Genomic DNA, 18,861 nt, shown 5'->3' with positions numbered 1-18,861 from the left:
TGGTATTTGCGGCCTGTAACATGGAAACAGTATCCCTGGGAAATCATATTCTAATGGCAATACACAATAATAGTATAGGTCAGCACTGACTGATGGAACTTACTGTAATGATGGAATTCTCTACCTGGCCTGATTACGGTAGCCACTAGCTCTGTGTAGATACCGAGCCCTTAACGTGTGGATAGTGCAAATGAAGAAAGGCATTTAAATTAAATGTAATTAATGAAATTTGATATTTAAACCACTACGTGTGGCTAACGCCTGCTGCACTGAACAGTGCAAGTCTAGGGAACCCGACACCTAAGCTGACAAACCTGGTCTGTGACATGAATGTGAAATGGCATGGATCCCACATGCCATCCCCTGGCTGAAAGCTTCCTCCTCAGCACTCCCCGAGGGAGTCGCAAATCAGTCTTGCAAATAGCCTTTCTGGCAAAGGCTGATATGGCAGGTGTCGGGGCTTCAAGAACACCTACTCTTCACATTTACAACCTGGTCCGTGCCCTCTGGGACTTGAGGAAGGAAGGGTTTCTGGTCACCGGGAAAGAACAGGATGTGAACAGGTCACCAGTTCTCCAGAGCATATAGTCTGCCTTCTAGGTTGGCCCACAATCTCTAGGGAGACTAAGGAAGGCTCAGGAAGCCTGACTCGGGCTCGATTTCACAAACAGGGAGATCACGACCTGAGCCAAAATCAAGATGTTTAACCGACTGAGACACCCAGGTGCCTAAAACTTTTTTTTTTTTTTAAGAGAAGGTATACATACCTCTTCTATACAGCAATATAAACATTGCCAGTATCACCACAAATAACACTGCTGCTATAATCACAAAACTGTGCCTTGAACTATCTGTAAAAAAAGAAATATAATTAGTTGGACTGATGAAAACAGAGATACAGTTGATTCTCCTTATTTGCAGATTCCATAGCAGCAACCTACCTACTTGCTAAAATGTATCTGCAGTCCCCAAATCAATACTCACGGCACATTCACGGTCCCTGGAGGACACGCGCAGCAGAATGGTGAAAAATCGGGTTTCCAGGAGCACGCCTCCCCGGCTGAGGCCGAACAAGGCTGCGCTCTGCCTTCTTGTTTCCTCTCTCCTACTGTAAACAAGTGTCCTACTCCTGGTCTGTTCAGTGCCATTCTTTTCTCATTTTTGTGGGTTTTTTTGTTTTTTGTTTTTTTTTTTTTTTTGGGCTATCTCACTGTCTAAAATGGCCCTGAACATAATGCTGAAGTGCTATCAGAAGGCTGGGATGTGCCTTCCAGAGAAAATGTGTGTGTTAGATAAGCTTCATTTAGGCCTAAGTCATAGTGCTGCTGGCCGTGAGTCCAAAGTTAATGAGTCAACAATATATATTAAACCAGGGGTCTTTAAATAGAAACACACACAAAACAAGACTATTTGTTGATTTCTTGCAAAAATGTGTCACCAGAAGCTTGCAGGAAACCTACCCCTGCATTTCCCAGAAGCAACATTCAGCATTCACTAATTCCATATTCACAGTGACTTTATAAAACAGAACTACCGGAAATAAAGAGACTCGACTGCGTTTCTAAATAAACTTATACGCACAAAGCTGACACACTGCAGGCCCAGTGTTATTTATTAAAAGATGCAAACGATGCACCAGAAGTTGTGTTTTCGGCCACCCCACATTGCCTATGGAAGCTGAACTCAGCATTATACGTTTGGCAAGGCAATTTGGCTGTAGTGCCTAACGGGCCTTAAGTAAAAATGTTCATCATAAAGCAGCCAGACACTTTACTCAGTGACACGCCCACGGTCTCCCTGAACCATTACAATATTGAGAGAGTACTCAATATTAACCTTTTGGTGCCTCAGTTTCCTCGAGGGGTGACGGTAAAGGGATTGAGGAGTATGCCTATCTCATAGGGCAGTTGTGAGCACTATTAGCTATTAGCTATTATCGTCAACCCATTGAGTAGATGTTACCGGTATCTCTACTAACATCCTTTGACCCCGCCATTCCATTTCTAAGATGCTAACCTACAGAAACCATCAGTGATGTGCCCCTCCTCTCCCTCCAAAAAAGGCACAAAGATATTTACCGCAGATTTCCTTATAGTATCAAAAAGCAAAAACAACCCAAGTGTCCTCAACTGAAAAGTATGGTGTTTACAAGGCGGACCCTATCCAGCTACTAAAAATCAAAAGGCAGAGTATTTAAGGATATGACAAAATGATGACAAAGCACTGCGAAGGGAAGGTTGGGGTCGCTGACAGCACCCACAAATGGTAAGGGAGCAGGGAGTGGAGGGAGAAAGCGAGTGAATAAAGAGACAGAGAACGCGAGCCCACACCCTTTCCTCGTAGTAGGAACACAGATGGGTTACCACAAACAGGAAGTCACTTATTGGTTTGACTTGAGAGGCCCCCCCGCCAGAAACTGCTGTTACCCCCCAGTTACCCCACATATTCATTCTCCCCTCTTTAGTAACAGAATTCAGATTTTCAGCTGGCCATACTATCACTCAACTAAAAGATTAATTTCTAGCTGCAAGAAAGCAGCCAGGTTTGACCCCGTGACTAAGTGTTGGCCAATGAGATATAGGAAGGGCTGTGTGGTATTTTTCCCAAGCCTCGACTCCTTTCTGGATCTTCCTGCCTGAAATAGTGGGGAAGGCGGAAGGAGCTGGGCTGTTCCTGGGTCTCTGACAACTTCATCAAGCAGCAATATGCCCAGGGCTGCCTATCTTGGATTTTTGTTTTTTAATGTAAAAGAAGTCATCTATATTTTTAAGCCACTTGATACTTAAAAAAAATTTTTTTTGAACAGCTGAATATAAGGCTACTTGACCCAGTCCCTTCCAAAAACCTTTCTCCTATGGATGATGCCAGATCCTGCCACCACTCCAGGACAGCAGATACTCAGGGCAGACGACAATGACAGTAATACAAGTTCTTAATTCTGCTCATCCTTCGTGACCTGTCCGCTGCACGGACAGGTGCTAAAGCCCTCTTCACCTGGCTCCTGGGATGCCACAATTCCTGGCTCCCTGGTGGTCCTTTTTAGTCTCCTTTGCTGGACCCTCTTCCTCTCAACAGCCTCTAAATGCCAGAGTCCCCGAGACTCGGTCCTAGTCCAGTGCTCTGTCATACCTGCTCAGTAGGTGATCTCATCTGGTCCCATGGCTTTAAATGCCAACTATGCACTGATTATGCCCAAACTTATTTCTCCAATGCTAACTATTCACCAGAAACCTAGACTCACAAGTTGAAGCGCCTTATCTGACGCCTCCATTTGAAATCTAACAGGCACCTGAAACATGTCCCAAACCAAACTTATTTCCTCCCTACACCTGCTGTTCCACTCTCCAGTCTCAGTAAATGGCACCACTGCTCCTCCAGGGGCTTGAGCTAGAAAGCTAGGAGTCATCTGCACATTTCTTATTAGAGAACCTTCTCCCCCACTCAAACCATTAGGAATTCCTTGTGGCTATATTTTCAAAATGTACCCTACCCTGAACCACTTCTCCCAATGTCTGCCACTATCACGGTCTTCTGAGACACTGTGTCCTCTGGCTGAGGCCCAGAATTTCTAAATTAGCTGCATATTCCCCAAGGAGGACATGAGATGCCCAGTGAGGTGCAAAAAAGCAAAAACATCTACTTATATTTACTACTTATAGCAGTCTTTACATTTTTCTGATTTTGTCTCTGTTTCAAAATGATATAGGTTATAGCCATTGTGGTAGAAGCATCGATCGGTTCCCAACACCCAATCTCCCCATTTTCTTTTGGTAATAGAGCCCTTGTGTTTTAAATGGGTACATGGCCACCAGCTAAGGAGGACCTTTCCTAGCCTCCCCCAGCAGCTGTGGCCGTGAACTCTGTCTGGCCAAGCGGGTGGCACTGGAAGTGATGCATGCCACACTGGGTGGGTCTTTAGAAGGAAGGACGGAGGGGCGTGTGGGTGGCTCAGTTGGCTGAGCGCCTGACTTTGGCTCAGGTCATGATCTCGAGGTTCTTGAGTTCAAGCCCTGCATTGGGCTCGCTGCTGTCAGCTTGTCAGCACAGAGCCCACTTCGGATCCTCTGTCCCCCTCTCTCTACCCCTCCCCCACATGTGCTCTCCCAAAAACAAATAAGTATTTTTAAAAATAAATAAAGGGAAGGACTGGGCTCTATCCTTCTCCCTTCCCACTCACTGCGACGCAGGTAGAGACCCTGTTTGACTCCAGAGAGCACAATTTTTAAGTCATAAACATTTTAGTATATATTTCCAAAAGATACGGATTATTTGTAAAACATAACCATGTCTTTATCGTACCTAAAAAAATAATTAAGCACTTAATATAATCAAATATGCAGTCACCACTTAAATCTCCCATTTTTTTTCACTTTCTTCTGTTTGAATCAGAATCAAACAAGGTGCATATATTGTAATTAATTATAGGCTTTTTAAATGTCGTTAATCTCTAAGCTCCCCATCACCCCTGTTTTTCTTCCCCTTATAATTTACTTATTTTTTTAAAATTCTTTTTAATGTTTGTTTTTGAGACAGAGCATGAGCAGGGGAGGGGCAGAGACAGAGAGGGAAACACAGAATCCAAAGCAGGCTCTAGGCTCTGAGCTGTCAGCACACAGCCCGACGCGGGTCTTGAACCCACGAACCTTGAGATCATGGCCTGAGCCGAAGTCAGACACTTAAATGACTGAGCCACCCAGGTGCCCCTATAATTTACTTATTGAAGAAACCTCATCCCTGGTCCTATAGACCCCCCATAGTCTGTACTATCATTCCACATGGTATGGTTTTTGCCAGCCAATCCCTGTGAGGGAGTCAAATATTTTTTCTTAATTTGACTTATTTTAAGACACAGAATCAGGATGATGTCATGGGAAGAAAACGAAACAAACAATTTCCAGAATTCAAAGATCTAAATTTTAATTCTATCTCCATTACATAAGTGAACTTGGGGAAGTCACCCAACCGGTTGAACCTGTCTCCTCACTCTCAAAAGGTAAACAACAACTCCTGTCCAGCCAGTCTAGAACAGTGGCTGTAAGCAACAAATAAGACGGTCAACTGGGGGGGGCTCTGCGAAAGGCGACAGGCTGGTCAGTGTGAGTTACGTTTCATCCACCAAGTGTTAAAAGTCTAGATTTAAAAAATCAGCACTTAAAAAAGAAAGACTATGTAACCATTAGACGCACATGAATTTCTATCTGTTACGATACATGCAACTCTAGAGAAAAGTATTCAAAACTCATCCATGGTATAAAAAGAGAGAGAGAGAGAGAGAGAGAGAGAGAGAGACATTTATTGTTGAAAAGAACCATTAAGATCATTAGGTTAGAAATGGGGGGGAAAGAAAAGGGTTCTTCAACATTTGCTTTGAGGGACTCCAGATATAGGTCTCCGATGTCAGCACTACTCCAGGATTTAAAGACCTAAGAACTATCTGGCAATGTTTCTCAAACTTTCAAAATCTATAATGCGGTGTGAACTATCAGTTTGGGAGGAAATGTAAAAGAAAGATGAGTGAATCACCATTATCTAATAACAAAAAGGGTTTGTTTGCGAATCAACAACATTATACCATATCAATGAGAGGGACTGAGAGGGACGAACTGGTGACAATCTTTTCTGGAGGTATCTACAGGGAAGGGCATCTTATTTGGGCACTCAATTCTAATGAGAAAGGTTAAATGAAAACCTATGCAAGGGCGAAATGCTGGAAATTCTCTTAATTAAAGTATTCCATATCATCCTATAGAGGATCTTATTCAGAAATTATTTCCTTCGAAGTATTTGCCTCTTGGGACATGCAAAGCTTTTCCAGATTTCAAATTGCTTGTTCATTCCGCATAAAATCCTTTCCTTCTCTTGTTGGTTATGTGCCTTACACACACGCCAAAGCCAGAAAAGCACACTGGTTTTGTTTTCTGTTCCCACAACAAGGCAACCATGTGCTAGCACGCAGATTGCATTTCCACACTGTACGGCTGGGATATCACGCGACACCCACTAGGTGGGAGTAATAGAGAAACGTTTGCTCCAAGCATAACAAAGTCATTGATTTTGCAGCTGGCTTTCAAATCTTCTGGACAATCATGCGACTTGTACAAACGGTGCCGCTTTGAGTGGCACTTCTGTGGGTTTGGTCTTTTCTCTGTCCTCAGGGACCAAAACCATCAGTGATGAACTGGACCTCATTTTACACTTTGTCTGGAAGTATTTGTTGGTTTTACCCAGGAAGTCATGCTGCTTTGTCTGAAAATGATATAGTTACCTTAACACCTCCATGCCGTTATTTGAAAGATTTCAAGAAGGATAATACATGGCAGACTCAGGGAGAATGGCTCAATAATCAAATCTAATTCAAGTTTTTTATATTCATTAGGTGTACGAACTGCCTTTTTCTGTTTCAATTGTTTATTCAAAAAAAAAATCGATTCACAGAATCACCCTCTCCTAACCCAAGGAAGCTCATATTCTGTATCTGCCCTAGAATCCTGTTCACTATCTATAATTATGAAATTATTCCGAATTAGAGTGGTTACTATTTTCATCTCTTCCTTTATGTTTTAATGAACCACTTTCAAATCACTGATCCTTTTGTCTGTGAACTGGGGATATATTGTCAAAAACTGAAAATGAAAATTGCAAATTACAAATGTACATGTTAAACAAAATAAAAGGAGCACAGCCAAGGAAGGCACACTGTCATGCTACTCACGGAGCGTGAGCCTAGACAAATGTACCAAATGCACATTCTTTGCGGCACACATGCAACCCTCAAGAACCCGATGGTTATTAAGAAATTATGGAGTGGTGTTGTGAATAGTTAAGAGCATGGGCTCCGGAGCCAGATGGCCTGATTGCAAAACCAGCCTCTGTCCCTTACTAGCTGTTGACCTTAGGCAATCAAACTAAACTCCCTTTGTCTTGGCTTCTCCCCAGAAAATCAAGACCGTCACTCGTAGCCAACTCACGCAGTTGTGTGAGGACTGAATTAATTAACAAATGTATTAGAATGATGCCGGACACAGAAAGGGCTATGAAATGTTAGCTTTATGTTATAATGGAATGTCTGTGAAAACTGTGACTTCTTTTACGCATCAGATTTGTGAAATGTAGGTCAGCCACTACATCTGTGGTTTGAAACTCACAAACCACCAGCGGTCCCTGGACCACACTTGTCTACGGTATCTCTGCCGTGACACATTTGGATATGTACTCACCTGGGACACAGGTTGCTAAAACCAGTGATGATGCCTGTTTGGACAACGGATTACTGATGATACACTCTATTTCCTGTGAGAGATCACTTTCCCTCTTAATAGAAACTTCAGATGAATTGGTGCTATTTTGACACTGTTCCGAGAAGCAATTCCAGGAGTACTTTATAAGGTTTACATGGCTGCTGTAGGTTTCCGGGATCCTGCAGCGGACTGTAATGTTTTCGGCAGTGAATGTGCAATTTAGTGTTGGAAATGGAAGAGGCTCTGGGAAAAAAAAAAGAGAAATGTAATATTTAGTCCAGAAAAGAGTAATACTTAGACTCATCTTCTCCAAATAGATGAAGAGCTCCCAACTTCCTTATGAGTTTGAAAAGGCAAGCCGACCACCTTCCTTGAGCTCCAAGGGGAGAGAATTCTCTCTTCTCCTGGGTCAGACCTACCTGCTCACATTCAGACTACATACAGGCACCACATCCCTTATCCTCAATTCAGAAAGCCAAAAGATATTACCCAAGATAGTAGCAACGTCGCATAGCTGCAAATCCTGATCTGAATTGACACGAGGATTTGTTTTTATTCTTCTCACTTCAAATATTCATTATCATGTTGTATCAAAAATATTCATGTGCTTGAATATGGGGCGGTCCCCCAAACTAAGTGGGTGCTTTGTAACATACATAGAGGAAAGAGTTAATACCACCTTTCTAAAACCTAAAAATGTTTAATTGTAAAAGACGTCTGACTTAACAGTGTCTGCAAAACATCTGGTGCAGCTATACTGTGGGGAGGCCCTGATAATAAGTAGAGTAGGGGACAGCACCTGTCACGGACCTGCCAGTCTAGAGGCCTTACTCCCAGCCTTCCTGTAGCAAGTGCTCCCTGCTGGCTATAGAGGGAAGGTGCCTGGGTGGCTCAGTCAGTTAAGCGTCTGACTTCGGCTCAAATCATGATCTTGCCGCTCGTGGGTTCAAGCCCTGCGTCGGGCTCTGTGCTGACAGCTGGGAGTCTGGAGCCTGCTTCGGATTCTGTCTCCATCTCTCTCAGCCCCTTTCCCATTTGTGCTCTCTCTCTCTGTCGCTGTCTCTCTCTCTCAAATATAAACAAATATTAAAAAAAATTTTTTTAAAAGGATGGGTTAAGAACTGCAATGCTACTTTATCCTATTAGATATTCTTTCCTTTGTTAATTCACATACCTTCCTGCATCTCTACTTTGCCCCAACAACTAACCCAAAGAAATTTGAGAAAACACGTACAAATATATAGACTACCCAGAAAATGGTCATGGTAGCATTTGGATAATAAAATTTCAATACATTATGAATATCTACTAAAAAGCAAATTAAAGCAAATTAATGTTCATCTATGCTGCCATTTAAAAATGATATTTTCTAAGGCAAAGGAATGCCTATGTTCTAATTAGTAACCTAATATACTCTAAAAACTGGAAGTGTTCAATTCCTCTCCTCCCCCCCCCCCCCCCCAATTTTGTCAACACTCCTTTCTCACTCAGTTAAGTGAGACCTGAGTCACACATGACTTCCCTTTCTGCTTGGGGCTTCTTCAGTTGTTAGGTTTAATCCAGCTCACATAACTTGTTAGATGTGGCCTCAAAGTAGGCAATGGAAGCCTTTCCCCAAATTAAATTGTAAGCAACAGACCAATATCCTTCAGGAAGATAAGCAGTTGTTCTCTTGACTCAAAATTGGGAAGCCCAGAGCTTCTCTCAGGCCTCCTCAGGTCCGTCCTGCCTCCCACACTCGGAGATTGGCTCCTGAAGCACCTCCAAGCAGCCCTGTGTATCTCCATGCAGCTGAGAAACACACCTGATGGTTCCAGATTCTGCGTGTTCCTGTGCCTGCCTCTGCAACTGGGCTGGGCATTTCCCAGCGGCATGAAACCGAGTTTTCTAGTTCCTTAGAAATGTTCCATGGAAGAGCTTCTCAAATATTAACGTGCATGAGGATCACCAGGGGTATGTGTTAAAAATGCAGATTGCTGGGCCCCGTCACCCCAGGTGACCCGGATGTGGGTGCTCCGTGTGTTCTGTTACAGATTCTTGCTCACTGATCCAGTACGGTCAACGTCTAGTATGTCATCAAACACTTTCTAGACTGAAAAGACGTGCCTCATGAGCCCCCAGACTGTGCATCTTTGGAGGGTAAAGGCTAGATATCACTCACCTCTCAACCACAGCATCTGACATAACACATGGAGCACAGGTGGCTCCTCTAGAAGAACAGATATTGGACACATGGAGGGATAGATGGTGGATGGATGGATGGATGGATGGATGGATACGTTCAGGGAGGCAGTTTCAAATTATCCTCTCCACTCTATAAAATGTAAATCCTCCAATCAGCTCCCCTCCGAAAAAGGAACAGTGTGGTGCCTAAAAGCATGGACTTAAGAGCCTGACTGCCTGGGTTCACACCATTTGCCTTTGGGAAGTTACCTTATCACAACCACCCCCCCCCCCCCGGCCCCGTTCCCTACCTAGGTTTCCTCTCCTGTGCAATAAAGAAACAAATAGTATGTCCCCTTTAGGATTCTGATAAGGATGAAATGAGATGATACAGATAATTCCTGCCATATGGATCACCATGCAGTGCCGGCACAGAGATGCCAGCTGTAACAGAGCACAGGACAAGAAGGAGAGGCTCCCCAGGAGGGTGTGTAACACCACCAGGAGTTGGGAGGTGTGAGCTTTGGCCCTTGAGAGTGGTGTGACCGCGGCCCTTGCGGTAGCTGGAACACGTTTAAGGCATCATATAGCCCAGGCCTCTTGTTCTACAGATGGGAAAACCCGTTGCTAAATCCGTCTCATTTTCATCTGTAAAATAGAATACTTTAAAGACTGTGAAGTCTAGTGGAATATAAAAGTAATCTGAAAGGACATTTGAAAGGAAGACTTTGTATTATTTTCCATGTTGTTAGAGCTCACTTAACTGAATAGAAGCTCTTTCTGGCGGTCTCATTACACTTCTGTGGCCAGAAAGCAAACCTCAAAGAGCCCGTCCCGCTCACCAAAAAGCATGCAAACCTTCCTGCAGCATCAGGCTCAGAGCTCCTACAACTCAGATCTCTCTGTCTGTAAGCTTCACAGTCCTACACTGCCCATGAGAATTCCCACAGCTATTGCTAACAAATGTTAGTTCCACCTGTACCTGAAGCAGTATTAAACTGGCAGGAAAGGCACTTATTTCACCCCTAAGATAACTCAGCCAATTTATAATGAATGGATTCAGCTCACTGCTCTGTAAGGCTGAGAACTGCTTATACACATCTGATCACATTTGTACATTTCTATTAACTCTAATAAAAAGTCATATCGCTTTAGATTATTTAAGGATAGAGCAGTTAATTCTACTTACGTGGACATCACCATCTTTACTGCAACCAAAAAAAGCAAGACGTAATAAGCATTGGTGGTGGAAATTTGAAGGGGATTTTGAGGGAAGAAGGAAACCAAATATCAACTTACACACAGAAGGAAGTAGATGCCTGAATTTAGGGGGTGCCAGGAAATCCCCCTGCCTAAAATATCCTTTCTGAAAATCTCCCATTAGGCCCCGTGTCTCCAGAAGATCACCAAGTCACTTAAACATTAACAAACCCTGAAGGAAGTATGCTTTCCTCATTCCCCTCCCCACCCCCCGAAAAAGTATGACCAATCGTTTTCTCATTCAGGTGTGAAGCGTGAAATCTCGAGTCATCTTATGTCTTTTTATAACCAAAATCTAATTTTGTTGGCTCTTTCTTAGAAATATTTTCCCTTTCTTCCCTTTCCAAATATCTACTAGCAACACTTCTGTCTCCCTGGATGATCACAGTAGCTTCCAAACTGGTGTCTCCTCTAATTTACCATAAACACTTACCATCTTATTAATGATCCAAAAACAGATTTTATCAAGTCACTTATCTGTTCCAGTATGGGCTACAGGGGCTCCCCACTGCCACAGGCTAAAATCCAGACTCTTAAGCCAGGAATTGGGGTCCCATATTTAATGCTGCCAGTATCACTGCCTCCTGATGAAAAACCACCCCACCCCTGCCCCCGTACTGTGGTCCTCTGCAGGGTTTTGCAAATTCAGCTTCCTAAGGGCTATCCACCAGTTGATCTAACTACGGAAATCAAGCACCTTTGTTCAATTACTGTGGAATTTTAAAAAATAAATTATTTTTAAGCATTTCATCAAGCTTAAAAAGAGAAATTAATTCAAGTGTTTGAACTGTTTTACAAACTCTATGAAAGAGCTCCTAACATGCATTCCATTGTTAAATAGAGAACCCAGAAATGGACCTACAAATACATGGCCAATTAATCTTCGACAAAGCAGGAGAGAGTATCCAATGGAAAAAAAGATGATCTTTTCAGCAAATGGTGCTGGGAGAACTGGACAGCGACATGCAGAAGAATGAAATCAGACCACTTTCTTACACCGTTCACAAAAATAAACTCAAAATGGATGAAAGATCTAAATGTAAGATAGGAAGCCATCAAAATCCTGGAGGAGAAAACAGGCAGCAACCTCTTGACCTCGGCTGCAGCAACTTCTTATTTGACCTGTCTCCAAAAGCAAGGGAAACAAAAGCAAAAATGAACTATTGGGACCTCATCAAGATAAAAAGCTTCCACACAGAGAAGGAAACAATCCATAAAAGGCAACCAGCAGAATGGGAGAAGATACTTACTTGCAAATGACAAATCGGATAAAGGATTAGTATCCAAAATCTATAAAGAACTTACCAAACTCAACACCGAAAAAAAAACAAATAACCCAGTGAAGAAATGGGCAGAAGACATGAATAGACACTTCTCCAGAGAAGACATCCAGATGGCCAACAGACACATGAAAAGATGCTCAGTATCACGCATCATCAGAGAAATACAAATCAAAACCACAATGAGATCCTACCTCAGAACTGTCAAAATGGCTAAAATTAATGACACAAGAAACGACAGGTGTTGGCGAGGATGCAGAGAAAAGGGAACCCTCTTGTACTGTTGGTGGGAATGCAAACTGGTGCAGTCACTCTGGAAAACAGTATGGAGGTTCCTCAAAAAATTAAAAATAGAAACACCCTATGATCCAACAATTGCACTACTAGGTATTTATCCAAAGGATACAAAAACACTGATTTGAAGGGACACATGCACCCCAATGTTTATAGCAGCACTATCAACAATAGCCAAATTACGGAAAGAGCCCAAATGTCCATCGACTGATGAATGGATAAAGAAGATGTGATATATATATATATGTGTGTGTACACACACACACACGTACAAACACACACACACACACACACACACACACACACACACACACACACACACAGGAATACTACTCAGCAATGAAAAAGAATGAAATCTTGCCATTTGCAACAACGTGGATGGAACTAGAGTGTATTAGGCCAAGCGAAATAAGTCAGAGAATGACAGTTATCACATGATTTCACTCATATGTGGAATTTGAGAACCTCAACAGATGACCATAGGGGAAGGGAAGGAAAAATAAAACAGAGAGGGAGACAAACCATTAGAGACTCTTAAGTACAGAGAACAAACTGAGGGTTGCTGGCAGGGTGTTGGCTGGGGGGATGGGCCAAATGGGGGATGGGCATTCAGGAGGGCACTTGTTGGGATGAGCACTGGGTGTCATATGGAAATGACGAATCACCGGGTTCTACTCCTGAAACCAATACTACACTGTATGTTAACTAACTTGAATTTAAATTAAAAAAAAAAAAAAAAGGATTCCATTGTCATCTAGATTCAAAATCAATCTTTTTAGTTGCTAGTTCTATAAACTGCCAGATCCCAAACCTGCATGTTTTAAAAATTCTGCTTCATCAAAGGGATCCATGGTTCTAACAGAATGCCTGCATACCCTAACAAGCCTCACTTTTCTAAATGGAGTTGATCTTCTCCTGGACAAACCAGCCACCCAGTCTGAGAGCCCCCATTTCTGTCAACTGCACCTCCCACGTCCCAGACACCTAGTTTGATTGCTTTCATTGCTAGAACAAATATTTGTGGAATGCCTACTAACCACTGAAGTCCCTTACTGAGCTCTGGGGCTATAACGATGAACAAGAGAGAAAGTCTCTCTTCCTCCTGATGTCTCCAGCAGAGCAGGTAGGTGAATTGGTGAATAGCAGTGGTTTATCCAGCTTGTCACCGCCCCTCCCCTGTTCCACTGAGACTGCCTCAAACAGGACTTGGAGAGCCCAGACTTGAACTTCTACATTGGACTTTCTGCCTCTTCTCCATCCCCTGGGAACCATCTTACACACTTTGCCACCGGTTGGATCTTCCTAAAACACCTTTGGCATGGAGGCAGCAGGACTAGAACAATACCCTCTTCTGGGAGAAAACAAGTGAACCTGGGATCCCACAGAGGGGAGAGATGACTACAGACTCAGCTGTGAATGCTGGGATGGGGGCAGTGGGTAGCACAGAAAAGTCAGCCAAAAGGCAAGGGCAACAGTAGGATGCCTGAGAACACAAAGAGAAGGCCATGGATGCCAGATCCCATACAGCCTTGCAGGCCACTACAGGTCAGAGTGAGAGGGGGCCACTAGAAGGCTCTCGGCAGATGAATGGCATCCCCCGGCCTCTGTTTTAAGATCACTCTGGCTGCCTGTATTTAAAAACAAAGTGTGGTCATAATATACGTAAGTCAAACAGCTATGCTGTATACCTTAACTTATATGGTGACAGATGTCAATGAGGTCTCAATGAAACTGGGGGGAAACTGGGCAAGGGTGGAAGCTGGGCGACCAATCAGGTGACCACGGCAATCTTCCAGATGCGGAAGCAGCAGCCTTGGACCAGCACCAGAGGAAGTGCTGAGAGGTGGTCAGATTCTGTGAAACCAAAAAATTTCCTGGTGGAATAAACATGGTGTTCAAGAGGAAGAGGAATAGAAAGAGAAGCACAGTGCCAAAGATGACCCCAAGGCTTTCGCCTGAGCAAATGAAAGGGTGGAGATCCCGCCAACCAAGCTGGGGGAGATTTGGGGAGGAACAGGATTCAGAGGAAAGTTGAGGAGCTCACTCCTGGACTTGTGGTATTTCAGAGGCCAATCAGGTGTCCGAGTGGAAATACACAGTAAGCAGCTGGAAACACACATAAGGAGCTCAGTGGGGGGCTGGACTAGAGCTCTCAATCTGTGCATTATCGGCAACAAAGTGATATTTAAAGCCAGACCCCTGGATGAGCTCACCCACCTGGGTTGTGAATGCGCAGAGAAGAGTGGCTTATGCCTTAAAGTCTCCAGGGCTAAGAGGTTGGCAAGATGAGGGAACCAGCCAAGGAAGCTGAGAAGGAACTGTTAGTGAGTTAAAACCAGAAGAGGGTGGTGTCCTGGATGCCAAGAGAAGGCAGGGTCTCAAAGAGGAGGGAGTGATCGGCTCTGTGGGATGCTGCTGGGCGGCAAGAAAGACATGGGTAGAGCATGAATGGATCTCTGGACTCGTTAATGAGGACGTCAAGAGCTTTGGTGCAGTGAGGGAGTGAAAGCCTGTTTGGAGTGGGTTAAAGTGAACAGGAGGAAAGGAGTTATAAAGCAAATACAGACAACTCTTCAAGGGGACTTTCTATAAACTCAAGACAGCAAGTGGGTGGCAGCTGGAGGGGTGGAGGGGGCACAAGAGGGCTCCCAGTGATGGCATGAATATCTGATGGCATACTGCCCGCTGGTGGGGATGGGCTGGCAGCTCTCGGAGGAGACTGTCGCAGGAGCAGAGCAGATGTCCCTGAGCGCAGTGACAGGAGGCGGGCCTCGGGGCACAGTGGAGGGCTTGGTCCTGTGACCAGGGAGAGACAGCAGGCTCAAGGGCAGGTAGGCAGAAGGGCTGAGGGTGACGTCCTGGGGAAATTCTCCTCTGAGGGCTTCTCTTCCACAGTGAAACAAGAAGCAAAGCCTTCAGCTGAGGACTGGGTCTGGAGGAGGGGGGTGTTCGAGGCTTGAGGAGAGGGGACGTTGGACTTGACTGAGGCGAGTGACCAGAAATGTACAGTGTGGGGCTCTGCGGGGCGATGGGTTTCTCTGCGGCCATGGTGTGTGAGATGGATGAGATGAGACTGGTTTGAGACTGGCTGGACAGGCCACATGAGTCCGACCCGCTTAAAAAGGAGCAAGGAAGCTAGGCAGGCCTTCCAGTGAGCGAGCATGCCTGGGCGGCCTCAGGAGGACGGGGGCCACACGAAGTGAAGGAAAGGCAGAGTTGAGCGGAGAAAGGAGCTTCACATGGCAGTGGGACACCTGGCGTGTCACAGCGGAGGGCTTAGAATGAGTGGTGGTGACAACGTCTAGGCTCTATCCATGGGCGGGGTGGTAGGAGGGAGGACAAGATCATCACGGGAGAGATGAGGGACTCAGAAGCCAGGATACTAGAATTACATATTTAATATTATAACCACTAAGAATTAATGACAGCAGGAACATCAGAAACAGCAAAAGGCAGCCAGGCATTCGAATGACCCAAAAACGTTGGGATGTACCCATGGGCCTTACAGTTGATGACAACAAGGAAGGAGAAGAACCCAGAAGCATTGGCAAGCAGCACGGAGGAACCTATACCCTCTCTCCAGTTCCAGTGTAAAGTGATATAGGAGAGGAAAAAAAAAAAAAAATCCACCTCCTGGGGTAGGGTGCAGGTGGAAACAGAGCGTCATCTATCAAAGGGGCTCAAAGAGTTCTGAGCTCATGACTGCCACTCCATCCCTTTCCAGAATATTCCTAGTAAGACAAGTGATGCTGAGGCCAGCAGCCCCACCCAGCTGGGGCTGCTCTCTCCACCTCGGTCACATCCCCTCCTCACTCAGAGGATGACAAGGGGACTGAAACTGGCCCCTGTGTGCCAGATGGAGAGGAAAACCCTGACAGCCCAAGAGACCTAATCCTTTTATTCCTCATAAACCATTCATTTGTGTTAGTCTCTTAAAATAGTTGGCAATTTGCCGTGTAAAACAAACCAACTTATCGAATGCTTACCAATCACGTAAAGGGTGAACTTGGTATCGGTAACGCTTGAAAGTTCGACTTCATAGTCCTCTTCATCCGATGATGTTAGATTGAAGATGGTAAGGTTTCCTGATGTGATGTCCAGATGAACCCTATCTACAAACGGTGGGTAAGCTCTGGGCTTTAAGAGTTCTTCATCCCATTCTACGACTTTATCTTTTTTTTTTTTCCACATTATCTCTTTAATGGGTATAGAGCCCGATGTGTACAAAGTTACGCTCATGTTTACAGTTCCATATATCGGCTGGGGCTCACAGCTGATGAAGTCTAGGAGGGAAAAAGAAAGTGGTTAGGAAAAACAACACGACTTTATTGAAAGTAGAAAGCCATCTTCCAAGATGCTCTCTGGGGGGAAAAAAAAGTTAAATTTAGCAGTAAAAATTATTCATCAGCTACTTGCTGTGCTAACTTGATAACCACTGACAGAAAATAGAGCGAGTAGAACATGCTTGACCATGCGAAGCTTACTCTTTTAAGGGGAGGACTGGGGCTCGCATAAATGCAAGAACTGTATTCAGTTCTGGTGGGGCACCAAACCCATGCCAGGTACTGTGGGCAAGGCTGTGAACGTGACAGCTGACCACACAGGTGTCACTCTAGGCCCTCAAGAAGTCCCACAGTGTGGAGAAGACAAAGCAGGCATGGGAGCCACCTCGTCAAGGGCCTTCCCCAGGAAGTGACAGTAATGCCACACTGGGGGCATCCCTGAGGGACAAGAGGTGCCGGCTGAGGGCTGGGGGAGGAGAGGTAATCATTCTGAGAGAGGAAGCAGTGCCTCCAAAAAGACAGGCCTTGAAGTCAAGAAGGAGCTTGGTGTGTTTGAGGAAATAAAAGCAGCTCCCAAGGGCTAGACAAAGAGAGCAAGTGAGTCACGGGTGGGGAATGAGGCTGGAGAGGCAGGCGGGCCCAGGTGACAGTGCCCATTCATGGGCTACTGGGGGTGTCAGATAAGACATGCTAAGGGTTTGGGATTTATCCTAATGGCAAGGGAAAGCCGTAGGAAGGCTTTAAACATAAGACTGGCACGATATAATTTAAGTTTCGGCAGACTGGCCCTGCCAGCAGAGTGGAGAGTGGTTACTGGGGACAGGCACGGAGGCAGGGAAACCAGAATCAAGGTCAGTGCTGGAGCACAGAGAGGGTGGAGGACTGGACGGACCAGACCGGGGTGTGGGCGGGGGGAATGGACAAAAGGGCAGATTCCAGAGCCCCTTGGGAGAGAGCGCAACAGGGATTAGTGAAGTGGTGGGGGGGTGAGGGAGAGGGGGGAGTTAACGGTGTTGGTCAGGCATCCTTCTTGGCTGACTGACTTGGGGCTATTAGCTGAGGTCAGAAACAATGACTGAGAAGCAAGTCAGGGGGCAAGACGCAGAGTAAGAGCACGGGGACTAGGTTCGGTGGTGTGGGGGAGCTGGCCCCAACTGTTAGCATCTCTGCGGGACCCCATTCAGCCAAGCCTGGCTGACAGCTTGAAATCCACATGGTGGGAGTATTTACAGCACAGAAACTTCAAACAGACACTCCTGCCTACTCCACGCCAATCCAATTGTTCGATATTTACTACCACCACTGGACTGGAATATTTTTGATACCCCAAAATGGGTTTAAATGCATCTGGTTCCAGACCTGACTTTCTTGTTAAGAGAGAAGAACAGCTGTAAAGGGAAAGGCATTAAAGATAAATTAAAACTTGATTGAAGTTTTTGCCTAGTAGCAAGCATGGTAATTGAAAGAGCATGGGAAAAATCAAGACTATTAGACCGGTTGTAGGCAACGTGTTCAGTGATTTCAAATACAAAGGAAATCTCTCCCATTTGCCGATTGTGAGGATTTTTGGAACCTGCCTCCCTTAATTAAGGGAGGCTGCCCACAGAAATACACCAGCAGCCCTCGATGCTTTGCTGATCACGCCCTCTTTCTTGCACTTGACTAGAGCACATGGGAAGGTGGATGAGAGGGAGAAGGATTTGAGGAGTGAGGATCTATCCACAGCCACCAGTGGAGGCTCCAAGTGTCTTGTGAGTGTGTGAGTGAGTGAGTGAGTGAATGAGTGAATGGGAGTGGGTAGGGTGGTGGGTGAAGAGAAGGGGTATGAGAGGAAGCTTGGCTGCAGAAAGACGGATGGCTGCTGTCTTCCCAGGGGCAGGCGATGTGTCCTGGGCTTGAGAACAAGAGGAAGAAAGAAGTCAGGGATGGAGTGAGATTGGCGAGAAGCACGGTGGGGAGGTGGGGGGAGGGGGGAGACCAGTTCCGACAAATTCAGTTTGGGGCTGGAAGAAACTTGCAAAATTATTTAGTTGAATTACCCGCATTTCACAGGTGAAGTGACAGGGCACCAAGCAAAATGAAGGAAAATGTCACCAAATGCCTACTCGCTGCATGTGGTGTGTTCACGTACCCTCGTGTCCCTTTTTACCGCTCGTCACACACTTTGCAGCGACCACGTCGCGCAGGTGAACAACCAGGCTCCGAGAGGCACATCAGTGTTCGAGCCCCGCGTCGGGCTCTGTGTTGACAGCTCAGGGCCTGGAGCCTGTTTCGGATTCTGTGTCTCCCTCTCTCTCTGCCCCTCCCCTGCCCTATTTCTCTCTCTCTCTCTCTCTCTCCAAA

At 45.2% G+C, this 18,861-nt stretch overlaps 1 protein-coding gene across 2 annotated transcripts in view; it reads right to left on the bottom strand.

Annotated features, from left to right (window-relative positions):
• CD58 (CD58 molecule) overlaps nt 1-18,861 on the bottom strand; it is a 39,327-nt gene that overhangs the window by 5,958 nt on the left and 14,508 nt on the right. For both annotated transcript variants that reach the window (XM_060625023.2, XM_060625022.2), the window contains exons 2-4: nt 16,222-16,518; nt 7,218-7,481; nt 768-851 (exon numbers count right to left, since the gene is read on the bottom strand). In XM_060625023.2, the coding sequence (XP_060481006.1) occupies nt 768-851; nt 7,218-7,481; nt 16,222-16,518 (645 nt within the window). The remainder of the gene's footprint in view (nt 1-767; nt 852-7,217; nt 7,482-16,221; nt 16,519-18,861) is intronic.

This window comes from Panthera onca, chromosome C1, assembly GCF_046562875.1.
Source record: "Panthera onca isolate mPanOnc1 chromosome C1, mPanOnc1 haplotype 2, whole genome shotgun sequence".
Lineage (NCBI taxonomy): Eukaryota > Metazoa > Chordata > Mammalia > Carnivora > Felidae > Panthera > Panthera onca.
Note: the sequence above shows the minus strand (reverse complement) of the source record. Positions and strands in the feature narration are given on the sequence as shown.